This window comes from Chiloscyllium punctatum, chromosome 8, assembly GCF_047496795.1.
Source record: "Chiloscyllium punctatum isolate Juve2018m chromosome 8, sChiPun1.3, whole genome shotgun sequence".
NCBI lineage: Eukaryota > Metazoa > Chordata > Chondrichthyes > Orectolobiformes > Hemiscylliidae > Chiloscyllium > Chiloscyllium punctatum.
The window spans coordinates 126628163-126642867 of record NC_092746.1 but is presented as its reverse complement, the minus strand read 5'-3'; the positions used below and the strand labels follow the sequence as shown (position 1 = coordinate 126642867).

The 14705-nt window shown below is 42.8% G+C and overlaps 1 protein-coding gene across 2 annotated transcripts; it reads right to left on the bottom strand.

Moving 5' to 3' along the window:
- Nucleotides 1-1337: 1337 nt before the first annotated feature.
- Nucleotides 1338-14151, bottom strand: slc52a2 (solute carrier family 52 member 2). 2 transcript variants are annotated; one of them, XM_072576435.1, is made up of 5 exons: nucleotides 14128-14151; nucleotides 12013-12165; nucleotides 5341-6151; nucleotides 3553-3676; nucleotides 1338-2435 (listed from the first exon to the last, which is right to left on the bottom strand). In XM_072576435.1, the coding sequence occupies exons 2-5, from the start codon at nucleotides 12140-12142 to the stop codon at nucleotides 2223-2225; spliced, it is 1278 nt and encodes a 425-aa protein (XP_072432536.1). In that variant the 5' UTR covers nucleotides 12143-12165; nucleotides 14128-14151; the 3' UTR covers nucleotides 1338-2222. The 2 variants fall into 2 exon arrangements, with proteins under 2 accessions (XP_072432536.1, XP_072432535.1); XM_072576434.1 differs by lacking the exon at nucleotides 14128-14151 and adding an exon at nucleotides 13767-13955.
- Nucleotides 14152-14705: the final 554 nt, after the last annotated feature.

The following is a 14705-nucleotide window of genomic DNA, read 5'->3' as shown; positions in this document are numbered from 1 at the left end:
ACAGGACGGGCCAAGGTTCTGTTCACTCAGCTGGATCAGTGTGGTGTGAAGGGAAGAAAAAAAAAACATCTCCAATTCAATAGTGTTTTGGTGAATTCACATCAACAAAATGCACATTAGCAGAATGACCTGTGGTTAAGCCCTCCAATCCAAACAAAATAACAATTTAATGAACTCAATGAAAAGAAATCTAACCACTTATTTATAACCCTTGAGAGATGAAGAGGGCGTGCATAATGAGTAATAGAGTGTGACTCTGTAAGATAATGATATTTTGGGTCTGTAGCTTTAAATTTGTAGAAAATGAAGATAAGCCAGGAGCTTGTGTTGTATTAACTCATTTTCTGTTCAGGTAGGCACACTACAGCCTAGAGCTCAGGGGAATTTCTCATCTTCAGAAGCTGACTGCATCGTTTGTTGTCTTTCTTACATCCTTTCTCTCCCTGCAACCCAAGTCCCACCACTGTTTACTCTCAGTAGAAGGGACTAATTCTCTCACCACCACCTCCCCCCAACCACTCATTTTATTTCTCTTTCACCACTACTGCATGGTTGTTCAGTGATTAGCACTGCTGTCTCAGTGCTACGATGCCAGGTTTGATTCCAGCTTTGGGGGACTGGCTCTGTTGAGTTTGCACATTCTCAGTGTCTGCAGGGGTTGCCTCCCACAATCCAAAGAAGTGCAGGTAAGGTAGATTGGCAGTGTGAAATTGTCCAGGGCTGTGTTGGCTAAGTGGATTAGCCATGGAAAATGCAGGGTTACAGGGGTAGGGTAGGATGATTACTAGGGGTGGGATACATTCAGAGGGTTAATCTGGACTTAAAAGGACCTGCTTCCACACCTGTAGGGATTAAATGATTTATACTAAAAAAGCCCTTTGTCTGGGCCTCTACACCATCTGTTCCCTCTATTGCCCCTCCACTTGTTAGAAGAGTTAAAAAAGTCACTAACTTCTTTCAGTTTTGAAGCATCACAGAGTTAAATGTTTCAAATCCAGTCTCTTGCTAGAGGCTGTCAGACCTGCAACCTTTGTTTGTTAAAATAAACATGAGCAATTAGACTCACATCAAAACAGAAAAGTGCTCAGATTGTTTCACTAAAGGAGGATAATAATCCTAGTCTTCAAATGTACTCAGTCTCAAAGGCAATAGAAATTAAAATACCGTGGATACTGGAAGTCTGAAAGAAGCTCAGGAGAAGGTAGAATAAGCAGTGAGAGGGACTCAGCAGATACCTTTCAGAATCAAGAACCCGGTCACTTTAGCAATCAGCTAAGAGGTACGAAGTGTTCAAACACTCAATGGACATACCAATGCCAAAAAAAAAGGGACTCCAGTTGAGAAATAAGTATATTTATTTTTAAAAATGGTCCATACTCCCCTCAGGAAGAGAAAATAAGGAACATGAAGACTAAGTTATTGTTTCTTTCCCCAATCCTATAAACCATCCCTTTATTCACCTGACAATACTAAACACATCAAGGTACTGTTACTCCCAGGTTTCTGAAGAAATTAATGGACCGTGGAGTGCATAACAGGATTTTGCAATTTGCTCTCACCAAGTTACATATGGAAAATAGAAGAGAGGATATGAAAGGTGAAGCCAGAGGCAATAGCAGCAACCCCTGCCCTGGGCAAATAAGGCCCAGCTGAGGAGCTGCTAATGTAAGCAATATCAAGGCTTCAACACTGACATTTTTATACTGCAACATTCTCTTGAGAAACCTTTGTACCAGTTTCTTCTTTGAAAGAAAAAACTCTAGCAGCATAAACAGTTGACTATTTATCAAGATAACCACTTTAAAAAAATTGCATCGAGAGGAACAAAAAAGTAGTGATAATAATCTCTAGGTTTGTATTTAAAATACTGATAGGCTCCTTTTCATGGGCAATTGAGAGAGCCAGTATTCCCTAGTCCCTGCTACCTCAATATGGAGTCAGTCTCAGGTCTTCCATCTTTAAATGGTGATTAACCTACAGGTGAATTAGAGAAAATAATTTTTTAAAAAGTGCTGAGGAAGGAGTGCTGAGAGATGAAATTTTGAACAGGTGACATAAATCCAGGCCCAATTGCAAAAAGATGGAGCACCTTCCAATAAAGGTGCTCTGATTATCCATTGTCAAGCACAATGGATTTGAGGCTCCTTTGCATAGGCAATTAGTCTTTGCTGTGATTTGGAGGCTTCCTCCGGGTTCAGTCTGATGAGATGTCCCTCTGCCAGTCACTGCCCACAGATATCCACACATGCCTGCCCTGATGTGAAGAGCTGGTAGACACTAACCAATGGGAACATGATTAAGGCACCGATCAGTGAGCCGATCTGAATGGATGCTCCACACCAGACCAGGGCCAGGTGACCTGCCTCATGGAGGATGCTGCCAATCACCACTTTCACATAGGAGAACAAGCCAGTAAAGAGCATCCATGCACTCACCTGGAGAAGAACCACAAAGATGGCAAAAATCAGGCAGTGCCACAGCCACACACCAATTAGACCAACCCACAACAAATGCCCCCAAATCTGATCCTCTTAGTACACTGACCAATATGAATCCCTCAGCTAAAATCACAAACTAGCCACTTCTCTCATTGTGCAGCTTAGCCACTACACTTCCTGGGGGTATATTTTGAAGGCATTGCACTGGCTGTAAAGCCGATTGGAATGTCAGAGGGATGACCAGTGTTATGGTTAGACTGGTATATCACAGATCAAGAATACGTTTTTTCCTTGCAGAGACACCTAGGGACGATAAAGAGTAATAAAGCTAGTAGCAAATTAAAAAAAAAAGGAGAAACTTCCAAAAATTTCTTTTTATATTTTTCATGCATATAGTCAGCATTACTGATATGGCCAGTATTTGTTCCCCATTCTCAACTGCCCTTGTGACAAAGTGGCTTGCTGGATCATTTCAGAGGGTGGTTACGATTCAACCATATTGCTCTGGGGCTGGAGTTATGTGCAGGCCAGATTGGGCAAAGATGGTAAAATGTCCTTCCCTCCAGGAAAGGAGGGTTTTGATGACAATCCAGTTAGTTACAGTCATCGTCACCATCATGGAGACCAGTTGCACATTCCAGGTTCATAAACGAAATAAAAAAACAAAACACCCAAGTGGTGGAATTTGAACCCATGCCCTAGGTCATGATCTGAACCTTTGGACTGTATATCCAGTGACATTACCACCACAGCATCATTATTCCACAATAATTAGATGCTCTGGAGGAAGCTCACTGCACTTGAGACAAATTGTTTTGCTCCATAAATACTGCCAGACTGAAGTTTCTCCTGCACTTTGTTCCAGATCTCCATAAACCAACCTTTGTTTTATTTTAATTAAATAGATGTGTTTAGTTGAGCTTTCCTCAAAGTGTCTCAATAAAATAGTATATTGTTTAGGTTAGTCAAGGAGGGATGGAGGTTGGAGAAATAGATGGAGCCCAGTTGCCTATTGTTATGCAGTAAAACAATGCCATGCATCTCCATGCTAGTGGTTTACACAATAGCCTGAATGGGATCCTAGAGCATAGTCTTTTTTCTTTGCTATACTCACCACTAAAACAACACCCATTGAGCTCCCCAGCAGCAGGGGGCATGGACTGAATGCCGCCAATGTCAAAATGTAGACTCCACACAGTAATCCTAGAAATGCCAGGACACCAAGTCTAATACTGGACCTGCACACAATTAAATAGCACAGAATAGATTAAACATGATATTCTGCTGTAGCATTGACATTAGTGATAAGGAAAAAGGGGTCACGGGAGTAAGGGTCTAAGAGATAGATGAGCAAAGGAAAAGACAAGATAAGGGAATGGTTTCGGAGCTTCAGGGGGTTAAATTTAACAATGGTAAACTGGAGAATGCTGCCAATATTTATCAGGAGGAAACAGGAATTAACTAAAGTTAAGAGGGTAGCTAAGGCAGCATATGGGATGCTTGGCTTGTGACAGAGGTTATAACTTCCCTCCTCTTATGTGGGAGCTGTACAGAAAACTCTGGCTCAGCTACTTCTGGAGTAGTATGTGCAATTCTGGTCCCCACACTATAGGAAGGATGGGATTGGATTGCACTGGAAGAGTGCAGAGGTGCTTCACTAGGGTGCTGTCTGGGATGGAGCAGTTAGCTATGAAGAGAGGCTGGATAAGCTCAGGTTGTTTTTTTTGGAACAGGAAAAGAGGAGGTGGGGGCAAGGGGAAACCTGAAAAATGTAAAAAGATTATTGGGACATGGATAGGGTGAACAAAGAGCAGCTGTTCCTGTTAGGCAAAGGGTCAATAACAAAAGGAACAATTTTAAAATAAGAGGCAGAAAGTTTATCATACAATTTTATGTACAGAATGTGGGCATTCAACCCATCATGTTTGTACTGGCTCCCAAAACAGCTACCCAGCTAGGCCCATTCTCCAGCTCTGTAGCCCTCTAAATTCATCCCTTTCAAAGTATGTATAGCTGTCTTCTGAAACCTCCTCTTATGGAATCCACTTCTACCACTCTTCCAGGTAGTGCATTCCAAATCCTAACTACTGAGTAAAGTTTCTCCTTATTTCACCCCTAACTCTTGCTGACAATCTTGAAATAATTACCCCTAGTTACTAACAAGCCAACCTAGTAGAAACAGAAAATCTTTTTTACCCTGTCAAATTATTCATGATTCTGAGCACCTCAAAAGGTCACCTCTTAATCTCCTTTACTCCAAGGAGAATAAGCCCAATCTCTAATCTTTTCTCCTCATTCCAGATTTAATTCTAGTAAATCTCCTTTCTAAAAAAGGCTCTCTCCAGGGCTTTAACATCCTTACTGAAATACAGGTGCCCAGAACTGAACTCAAACACTCCAAATATGCTTTAGAGAGGATTGGAGGAAAACATTTTCACCTAGAGGGTGCCAGGGGTCTGGAATGCACTGCCTGGGAGGGTAGTTGAAGTAGGAAATCTCAACCTTAAAAAAGTACTTGAATGAACACTTGAAATGTCATTATAACATTCAAGACTACATGTAGAGTGCTGGAAAGTGGAATTAGTTCAGGTTTAGTGTAGCTTTGCTAGTACAGTCAATGACTCAAAGCACCTCTTCCATACTGTATAATTTTGCAATGAGAATGTGGAGACTGGAAGAGAGGAGGCTGTTCTTTCCTGGTCAAATAACAGAAGTGATTGAAGAGATTTTTCAGAATCATGAATAGCTGCGATAGGGGGAATTCCATGAAACTTGATAATGGAGGTAAAAGCACTTAAGGAAAAACACCAGATCATCATAATGACAATAAAATGTAGCATGTTGTGATTTAGAAAGCAGATATAATAGTAATTTTAAAAAATAGAAAAAAAAGTGCTCTCACCTTGAGTGCACAAACATGGCAATGAAGCAGGCCAACGGATTGGAGAGATTCCCAAGCACCACTGCCAGGTGGAAGGTGGTGCTCCCATAGGGTAGGCAGGAGTACGTCTGGATTGATGGCAGCACCCCATTGGTCAGAGCATTGGAGACAGCCAGCAAGATAAGCAGGTAGGCGTTACGGGTAGTGCAGAATGGAGCTGGGGTTTTGGAGGTTGGCTCACTCTCTGTAGTCAGTTGGCACAATTCCTTGCCGTTGTGCGTCGTGTGCTGCTTGCTGTTGCTTTTTCGGGCCAGTCCAGCAAAGGACAAGAGGGAGATAGACATTAGCCCCATTAAAAGCCAGAAAAAGGTACCAGCTGTGAAGTTCTCCTCAAGGTAGTGTGGTTGAAGAGATTGGGAGCCATTGGCAGCAGAGCTGTTGCGACATTCCAGCTGACCAACACCCTGCACTAGGGCTGCCACACATGGGAAGAAAGCACTGAAGCCCTGGCCTACAAAGAAGGTCTTGATGTACTTAGATGATAGGCGGAACATGAAGGGCAGGAAAGTGACATTGGAGGTGCAGCAGACAAAGGCTAGAGCAAAGGCCAGGGTCAAGAAGGCAACACTGTGCCGCTCCCCGCCAATCAGCACAATCCGATCCCAGGTGAGCGCTAAGGCAACAGAGGAGATCACACCAAGTGCTTGGATGGAGTATATAAGACAATGTTCGTTCAGCAGGCCTGGGGAGAACCGGTGAGCAAGGGTGACCAATAGGGGGCCAACATTTGAAAAGGCAATCAGTACTGTCAAATAGGCTGGCAGATTCCATGCTAGGGAACAGAAAGAAAGAATACAAAAAGGTGAGTTATAAAGACAAACAGAGAAACAGGCCCTTCTGCCCAACACATCTATGTTAACCAACAAACCCCAAACTAAACTAATCCCATTTACCTATGCGTGGCCCATATCCTGTGCCCTATTCATCTTGATGCTTCTTAAAGTGTACGAGTATCCACCTCCACACCCTCTTAGCAAGATTTCCCACATTTCTACCATCCCGCGCAAAATATTTTTTCCTCAGATCTCAGCTAAATCACTTGGTCTTCACCTTATACTTGTGTCCTGATCTTAGATACATCTTCAAATGGGAAAGAGATTCTTATGATCTACACAGTTTATGTCTGTCAATTTTGTATACTTCAGTTTCTCCCCCCCTCAGCCTCCTCTGCTCCAGGGAAAACAAACCCAGTCTGTCCAGGCTTTCCTGGAAAGACTCTTCATCCCAGGCAATAGAGAACAGTACAGCACCCTTATTCTCATATCTCACCTACATCAAATGGGTCCATACACAGATCACCCCTTTGGTCACTTATCGGCCCCACTCTTAATCTGGTAATACTCATTCTTAATATACTTACAAAATGCCTTGGGGTTTGTCTTAATCCTCATATATATTGTGGCACCTCTTTACCTTCATAATTTCTCTGAGAGAGAAAAAAAAAAACGAACTTCTCTGTACTTTAAGGGTCTCACCTATTTTTAAATAGGCTGTATTTAATATGACATATGCTTCCTTTTGTTTGTAAAAGAAACTCTTGGCATCTAGGGTTCCCTGGACTTGCCTCTGTTGCTAATAAGAGTTCAGACCCAGCATGTTCCTCTTAGCATACTACTTTCAAAAGACTCCTGCTTTCAAAACAGCCTTACCTGCAAACAGCTGCTCCTAGTCTGTATTTGTCAGATCCTGTCTAATGATATTGAAATTGGCACTCCCCAGTTTAGAGGGTTAACTTCAGCACTATCATTATCCCTTTCCATAAGGACTTTGAAACGTATGGAGTTATACAGTCACCATTCCAAAAATGCCCACCCACTGACACTTTACCAGCTTCATTCCCGAGCACTGCTAGAGTAGGGCTATTTATATACTAGCAAAGTTCTCCTGGATGCATTAATAATTCCACCCAGTCTAATTCTTTCACACTAAAAAAGGTGCTCCCAGTTAATGTTGGCAAAGTTCAATCCCCCTCTAACTACAACCCTGCAAGATTACAGATATGGGGCAGTACAGAACAGGCCCTTTAGCCCATTGTCTTTGTCCTGATCATGATGCAACTTTCAACTAATCCCATTTGCCTGCACTTGGTCCATGTCCCTCTATGTGTCTGTCTAAATGCCTCTTAAGCATTACTATCATATCTGCTTCTACCACCTCCCTAGTAGCATATTCCAGACACTTAGCACCCTCTCCAAATAAAATTGGCCTTGCAAGTCTGCTTTATAAACGTTTCTCCTCACCATAAACCTATGCCCCCTAGTGGTGACTAGAACTGCACACATTGCTCCAAACGTGGCCTAACTACAGGGGAACCTCAATTATCTGAATATCGGATTATCCAGCAAGATCCCAAGGTCCCAGTGCTCGGCTAAACTATATTACCTGGCATTCGATTAACGGAAGGAAATACTCCTTGCCAAGTCCTTTGGATAATTGAGGTTCCTCTGTATAGTTTTATATACCAATTTTTATACTTCATGCCCTGACCAATGAAGGCAAGTATGCTGCAGGCATCCTTTAACACCTTATTCCACTAGCGTGGCCACTTTCAGGGAGCTATAGACTTATATCCAGAATCCCACTGTACATCAATGCTCCTAAGGGTCCTGCCATTAACTATATATTTTTCTCTTACATTTGACCTCCCAAAATGCATCACCTCACTTGTCCAAATTAAACTCCAAGTGACATCTCTCTGCCCAACTTTCCAGCTAAGCCATATCTTGCTGTATCCTTTCACAGCCTTCCCCACTTTCCGTAACTCCACCCATTTTCATGTTGACAGCAAACTTACGAATCAGACCGCTTCCAAATTTCACCTATTAGCAATAATTGTTAAAAAGAAACCCAAAGCACAGTCACCCCATAACCATTTTTGTTCCACAAGGAACCATTACCCTAGGATCAGTTCAGGTCTTTTTCTTTCCATTTAGATCTTGAGAGCTGGCTGCACAAGAACGCAGGCATGACAGGGAAAATGGTCTCAGTGCTGTGCAATTTAGAGATAGATGGAACTGGACTAACATCAGTAGAGGTAGTTATAGAGGCCTACAGCCCAGAGTGTACGCTAATCAAGAACTCTAATCCCATTTGCCAGCATTTGGAATATAGCCTCACATGCCTTGACATAGAAGGATTTAGATGGGCACTTGCAATGTTAGGAGGATTTCTGCCTTTACCACTCTGACAGACCGTGAGGTTCAGATTCCCACCACTCTCTGGGTGAGAATTATTTGCTCACATACCCTCAAACCTTCTGCCCCTTAAATCCATGCCCCTCACCAGGGGGAACAACAAAAAGCCTCTTCCTGTCTATGCCCCTCAATTTTATACATCTCAACCATGTCCCCTCTGCTCTAAGGGAAAACAACCACAGACTATTCAGTTTCTCTAGCTAAGGCAACATCCTGGTAAATGTCCTCTGCACCCTTTCCAATGCAATCATATCCCTAGATTACAGAAGAGTAGACGTTCTAGCTGAGACCTAACCGATATTTTACACAGGTCCATCCTAACCTCCCTGCCTCATCTAATAAAGGCAAACATCCAAATGCCTTCTTAACCACCTTATCTCCTGTCTTGCTACCTTGAGACTCATGTACATATATATCCCAGGTACCTCTGATTCTTGGTTCTTCCTAGGGTCCTCCTGTTTATCATATTTCTTTCCTTCCCAGCCCATCTATACCCTCCTGTAATCTAAAGCCATCTTCAATATTTATCATGTGAACTTACTGATCAGATACAGGAAGGGGTTAACCCAGCCAGAATAATAAACAGTATCTGGACAGTCCACTAAACAACAACGTTTTGATCTTTCCACTCTACAAACTGCACAAAAGAAAATGTCTTTATGGTCAGAGATGAGAAGCTGTGCTGATTACATAATTAAATCATTAACTCATTTAACATGGCTCCAATACAGAAGGACAAGCACATGGAGAATCTCCTCCAGTTTGATCACTTGACCAGACTGATTGCTGGGATGGCAGGAGGATGGAGGAGATTATCAGAGACTGAGCAAGTTGGTAAGGACTTTATTCACTAATTTGGAGAATGAAGGGAGGATAGCACAGAAGCGTAGGGAATTCTAAACAGGGCCACACAGGAAGAAAGTTACCAATGGGAACGGAGGGTGAGAAAGACTCCAGAACTAGGAGTCATGGTTTAAGAATGGGGTGAACTTCTATATTAAAAAAATGACAAGAGGAGAAATGTCTTCACTCCGTTTTAAACCTCTGGAATTCACTACCACAGAAAGTGGTTAAGGCCGAAACAACATTGTGTTTGGGGAGGGGAGGGAAGGTAAGGATTCACTGATCAACCATATGTTGAGTGGCAGAGCAGACTCTGCCAGTCAAATGGACCCATGCCCATGTTTTTATGTTTAAAAACAAGTTTCTATAGCACCTTTAGCTCAGGGCACCAAAAGCATTTCACAGCCAGGTGTAGGTGCTGCCACAGTAAGAAGCACTTCTGGCAATTCAGATCAACTTAGTGATAGGAGTCAGAGGGTAGTGATAAAGGCTGTTTGAGAGACTGCAGCCCATTGTGCAGTGCCGTACCACAGATGCTCGGTCCCTTATTGTTTGTGATATTCATATCATTATATTAGAATGCTGGAAAGGGGGCGGGGAAGTGATCAATGAGTTTGCTAATGACTCAAGCTTGGCCCAGTGACTGACATTGTGGAGGAAGATGTTACGTTACAGGAAGATATAACTAGATTGGTCACATCATTGGCAGATGGAATTTAACCCTGATAAATGTGAGGGGTTGCACTTAGAGAAAAAACAAGACAAGGGAGTACTCAATGAATGACAAGATATTAGGGGAGCAAGGGGAAACCTTGGGGTCCTTGTCCACAGATCACTGAAGATGGCAGGGCAGATTAGTAAAAGTGTATAATGAGGTAAAAACAATGACTGCAGATGCTGGAAAGCAAATACTGGATTAGTGGTGCTGGAAGAGCACAGCAGTTCAGGCAGCATCCAACGAGCAGCGAAATCAACGTTTCGGGCAAAAGCCCTTCATATTCCTGATGAAGGGCTTTTGCCCGAAACGTCGATTTCACTGCTCGTTGGATGCTGCCTGAACTGCTGTGCTCTTCCAGCACCACTAATCCAGTAAAGTGTATAATGAGACAATTCTGTGCCTTTAAAGTGAGTCCTGTCCTGTCTCTCTTGCACAGGGGTTTTGTCATGTGGTACAGAAAAGGGTCTCCTCCTGACAGGCAGTTTGTAAATAGCTTGGGATTCTCCCTGAGTGTGTTTGTTCAAAATAAGAACAGAGAAAAAAAAGTGGGCAGGGTCAGGTTCACACAGACCCAGAGAACTTTGGTTTTGCTTTCAGTTGGTTTCCTTGTTAGTTAGCTGCTGGAATGCATAGCAAGACTTCACAGAATCATTGGTGTGGAAGCAGGCCATTCAATCCATCAAGTCCACACCACCCCTCCAAAGAGCAGCCTGACCAGACTCCCCCCCCCCCCCCCCCACCTTGTTTCTGTCACTCCATTTCATGGCCACATCCCTGGATACTACAGACAGACAATTTGGCACTGCCAATCTACCTAACCTGCACATCATCTCTGTTGCTAGATTGAAGACAGAGACAGATTTCCTCATAAGAATCTGCATCCCTTAGAGGGCTAGACAGCAAAATGGGAAGCTCTTCAACTGCCAAGTAAATGTGGATGACTGTGCTCTTATACACACATCTACACATCCCAGGCAGAGTGTAACTCTGTTTAAAAGGGAGGTAGTGGCCTACGGTATTTCTGCTAAAGTATTAATTCAGAGAGACCCAGATAATGTTCTGAGGACCCCAGTTTGAATCTCACCGTGGCAGATGGTGAGCTTTGAATTCACTAAAATAAAGTTTGGAATGAGAGTCAAATGGGGATCATGAAATCCTTGTCAATTGTCAGAAAACCCCATCTGGTTCACTAATGCCCTTTAGGGAAGAAAACGACATCCTTACCTGGTCTGGCCTACATGTGACTCCAGACCCACAGTGGTGTGGTTGACTCTGCATTGCCCTCTGGACACTTAGGGATGGGCAATAAGTGCTGACCTGGCTAACAACACCCACATCAAGAATGAATTTTTTTTAAAAGTTGGGGATTGCATCATTGCAGAAACACTTTAATGTCACAAAGGAATGGAGCTTCCCCCCCCCCCACTCCAGGGACTGACTCAGTGGGCTGGCCACAGCCAGTGTAAAAGAAAGGAAAATGGCTGGACAGTTAATCCCAAGACCCAGATAATATTCTGGAAACCCAGGTTCATATTCCAAAGTGAAAAAAACATTGGTGGAATTCTGAAATTAAAGGGTTTAAGAACAACCACAAAGTCATTAAGGTGTGTCAGAAAAGTCACATCTGGTTCACTAACATCCCTTAGGGGAAAAAAAAACCTGCTGTCCTTAGTCTGGATTGCTTATGACTCCAGGCCTACAGCTCTCAATTGAGCTCTGGGATAAGCAATAAGTGCTGGTCGAGCCAGCGACACACACCGCACAAAAGAATAAAAACAAACTTAGGCATCCAGGAAAATCAATCCAGAAACTTCTAAATCTAAATACCCAAAACCACCAGAAGGGATGTCATGAAGAGAAGTATTTGGTCACCCTCACCTTCAGGGAGAATCTTTGTTATTACTGGAAGCTCAACCCATAAAGAGTTTACTGCAACCCAAGACCCCATTCCAAACATGGCCACCAGCAGGTGGGTGAAGAGAGTGTTTCTGAATTCTTGTGTCGGCATCGTGTGGTGACGAGCTCCGATTCCTTGAAAATCAGCAAAGAGAAGTGTCACTCAACATAACCAAGGTAGGTATTAACTTGGGAGTTGGGTTTGGTCGCAACTCCCATCATCACTATCCCATTTCCCCTTTCCCACCCACATTTGAAACAATTTAAAGTCAATTACACTTAATTAATGTACATTAAAGTGAGAACGTCACCCTCCAGTGGTGACTGGATGCACTGCACCCACTGGATGAGGAGACAAATTCAAATCACAGGAATGCTGGGGGATGCATTTCATCCTTCATGCTTGGTGCAGTGTTGGTTGTGAAGGATTGGTCTACTCCTTATATAATTTTGTACATTTCAATCAAAAGTGAGGACTACAGACGCTGGAAAATCAGTCTAGATTAGAGTGGCACCCGAAAGGCACAGCAGGTCAAGCAGCATCTGAGGAGCAGGGAAAAAAAGAAATAAGTCGATGTTTCGGGCAAAAGCCCTTCATCAGGAATGAAGGATGAAGGGCTTTTGCCCAAAACGGTGATTTTCTTGCTCCTCGGATGCTGCCTGACCTGCTGTGTTTTTCCAGCACCGCTCTAATCTAGCCCATGTCCCCTCTCATTCCCTTCTGCTCCAAGGAGGATCAACCCCAGTCTGTCCAATCTCTCTTCATAACTGAAACTCTCCAGCCTAGGCAACATCCCAGTAAACCTCCTTTGGGTCCTCACTAATGCAATCACATCCCTCCTATAATGTGGATTCTAGAACCATATGCGATATTCTCTGTGACCTAACCAATCAATTCCAGCATAACTTCTCTGCTGTTAAACTCAATGCCTCAGCTAATAAAGGCATGCGTTCCACTTACATTTTCTAGCTCAATACGAAAATTGAGATCCTCATGACTAATCACTTTCTGATATGCTCTCATTATTTTATTGTTTGTAACCACAATACCATGTTGTGAATGATAGTACTCCCACAGGAGATTTCTTGCTTTTATATCTACCCCAACTATTATTTCCACATTTTAGTTTCCTGAACTTATTCCTCTCCATTGTGCTATGATCATTACAGACAAAACAGATCCACCCTCCACTATAGCCTTTACAAATTAAAAAAAACTGGATAGTTTTTAAACCAGTAAGTCAGAGCTTTAAACAGAAGGCTATTCAGCTACGTTCTAACACTAATCTCCCATTCAGTTAAAAAAAAAGATAACAAATCCCTAATCAATATTAACATGGTTCTGTAAACCTTGCAGAACAAAAAGATCAATAGCTGGTCATCGTCCCAAACAATTCTCTCCCCACTTCAGTTACTTAGCCTGCAAACATACACTTAACATGTTCTACTGTCACTTCAGATTTCCAGTATCTACATTATTTCACTTATATTTTAAAAAAAAACATTTGACATTGTCAATTGACCTCCAATTTTAATGGCTTTGGGTGGGGGCTCCAAATTGCCACTATCTTTTACAGGAGGAAATACTTCCGAGCAGCTGAGTACGTGGTTAAGTCCCCGGTTAATAACCTTGTCAAAGAAAGTCAACAACCAATTTTTTTTAACCACTAAAGGTGCACATTTAGCAAGGAGCCAGTTATTTAGAACTAAGAAGCCAACTTTGACAGTACTTATACCTGGTATGCTGTACTTTTCGTGGTCAGTGCTGAATAACTCAATGCAACTAGTGCTTTATCCAAAATTATTTCCCCATTCAACAACTCCTCTCCGACAAAAGAAAGGGCAAACCTGAGATCATTTAAACAGACCCTATTACCCACACTCATTAACACATCTAGACTCCACAATAAGAAGTATGCGGATTGGCCTTGTTTTACTTATACCATCCAATCGAGGTGCACATTGTCTTAAAGGGGCACCCTCTTCAAGGGATGATCCAATATTTTGTCGACAAAATGCAAACTTCCAGCGAAACTTTTCAGCCTCCAAAAATAAGACAGAAACAGAAACCTGTCAATGCCCCTGGCCTTCACTCACTCGGTAACTCGGGAGATATGCGGGAATCAATCCCAAACAAAAAAAGATGACTCCTTTATAAGATGCAGAAATCCAATCGTGAAAGGCTTAGCGAATTTCACGAGGAAATGTCACATTACGAAATTTCACAAGAGGAAATGTCACATTACGAAACACATAACAGCGGCTAGCAATCTGCAGAAAAAAAGAACAGAATGAACAATGCACAGCCAGCTAGTCTGGGAATCTGCTCTGTGGCACGTACTGCAAGTGGGAACTTGGATAAATATGCTCAGGGCACCCCACTGCGCTCTCATCTGCAACATCACTTGTGATACATCATCATGGTTCAAGTCTCTTCCAGAGGCTATGATCCACGGTCTAAGTGTTACACTGTCACAGACAGAGTGTGAAGAAGCAATACTACAGGAATGCTAAAGCGGAGAAGCGGTACAGTGCGGGTGTTGTTACAATGGGGAAGACAGTACAGTGGGAGTGTTGTTATAATAGGGATGACTGTACAGTGAGAGTCTTGATTAGTGGTGCTGGAAGAGCACAGCAGTTCAGGCAGCATCCAACGAGCAGCGAAATCGACGTTT

What these genes read in the sequence shown, in the direction of transcription:
- slc52a2 (XM_072576435.1), bottom strand. Translation starts at nt 12,142, where the DNA reads ATGCCGACACAAGAATTCAGAAACACTCTCTTCACCCACCTGCTGGTG. An exon ending in AACAAAGATTCTCCCTGAAG is followed by an intron (nt 6,152 to 12,012) that starts GTGAGGGTGACC and finishes TCTGTTCCCTAG; the next exon opens with CATGGAATCTGCCAGCCTAT. An exon ending in GCCATGTTTGTGCACTCAAG is followed by an intron (nt 3,677 to 5,340) that starts GTGAGAGCACTT and finishes AATTGTGTGCAG; the next exon opens with GTCCAGTATTAGACTTGGTG.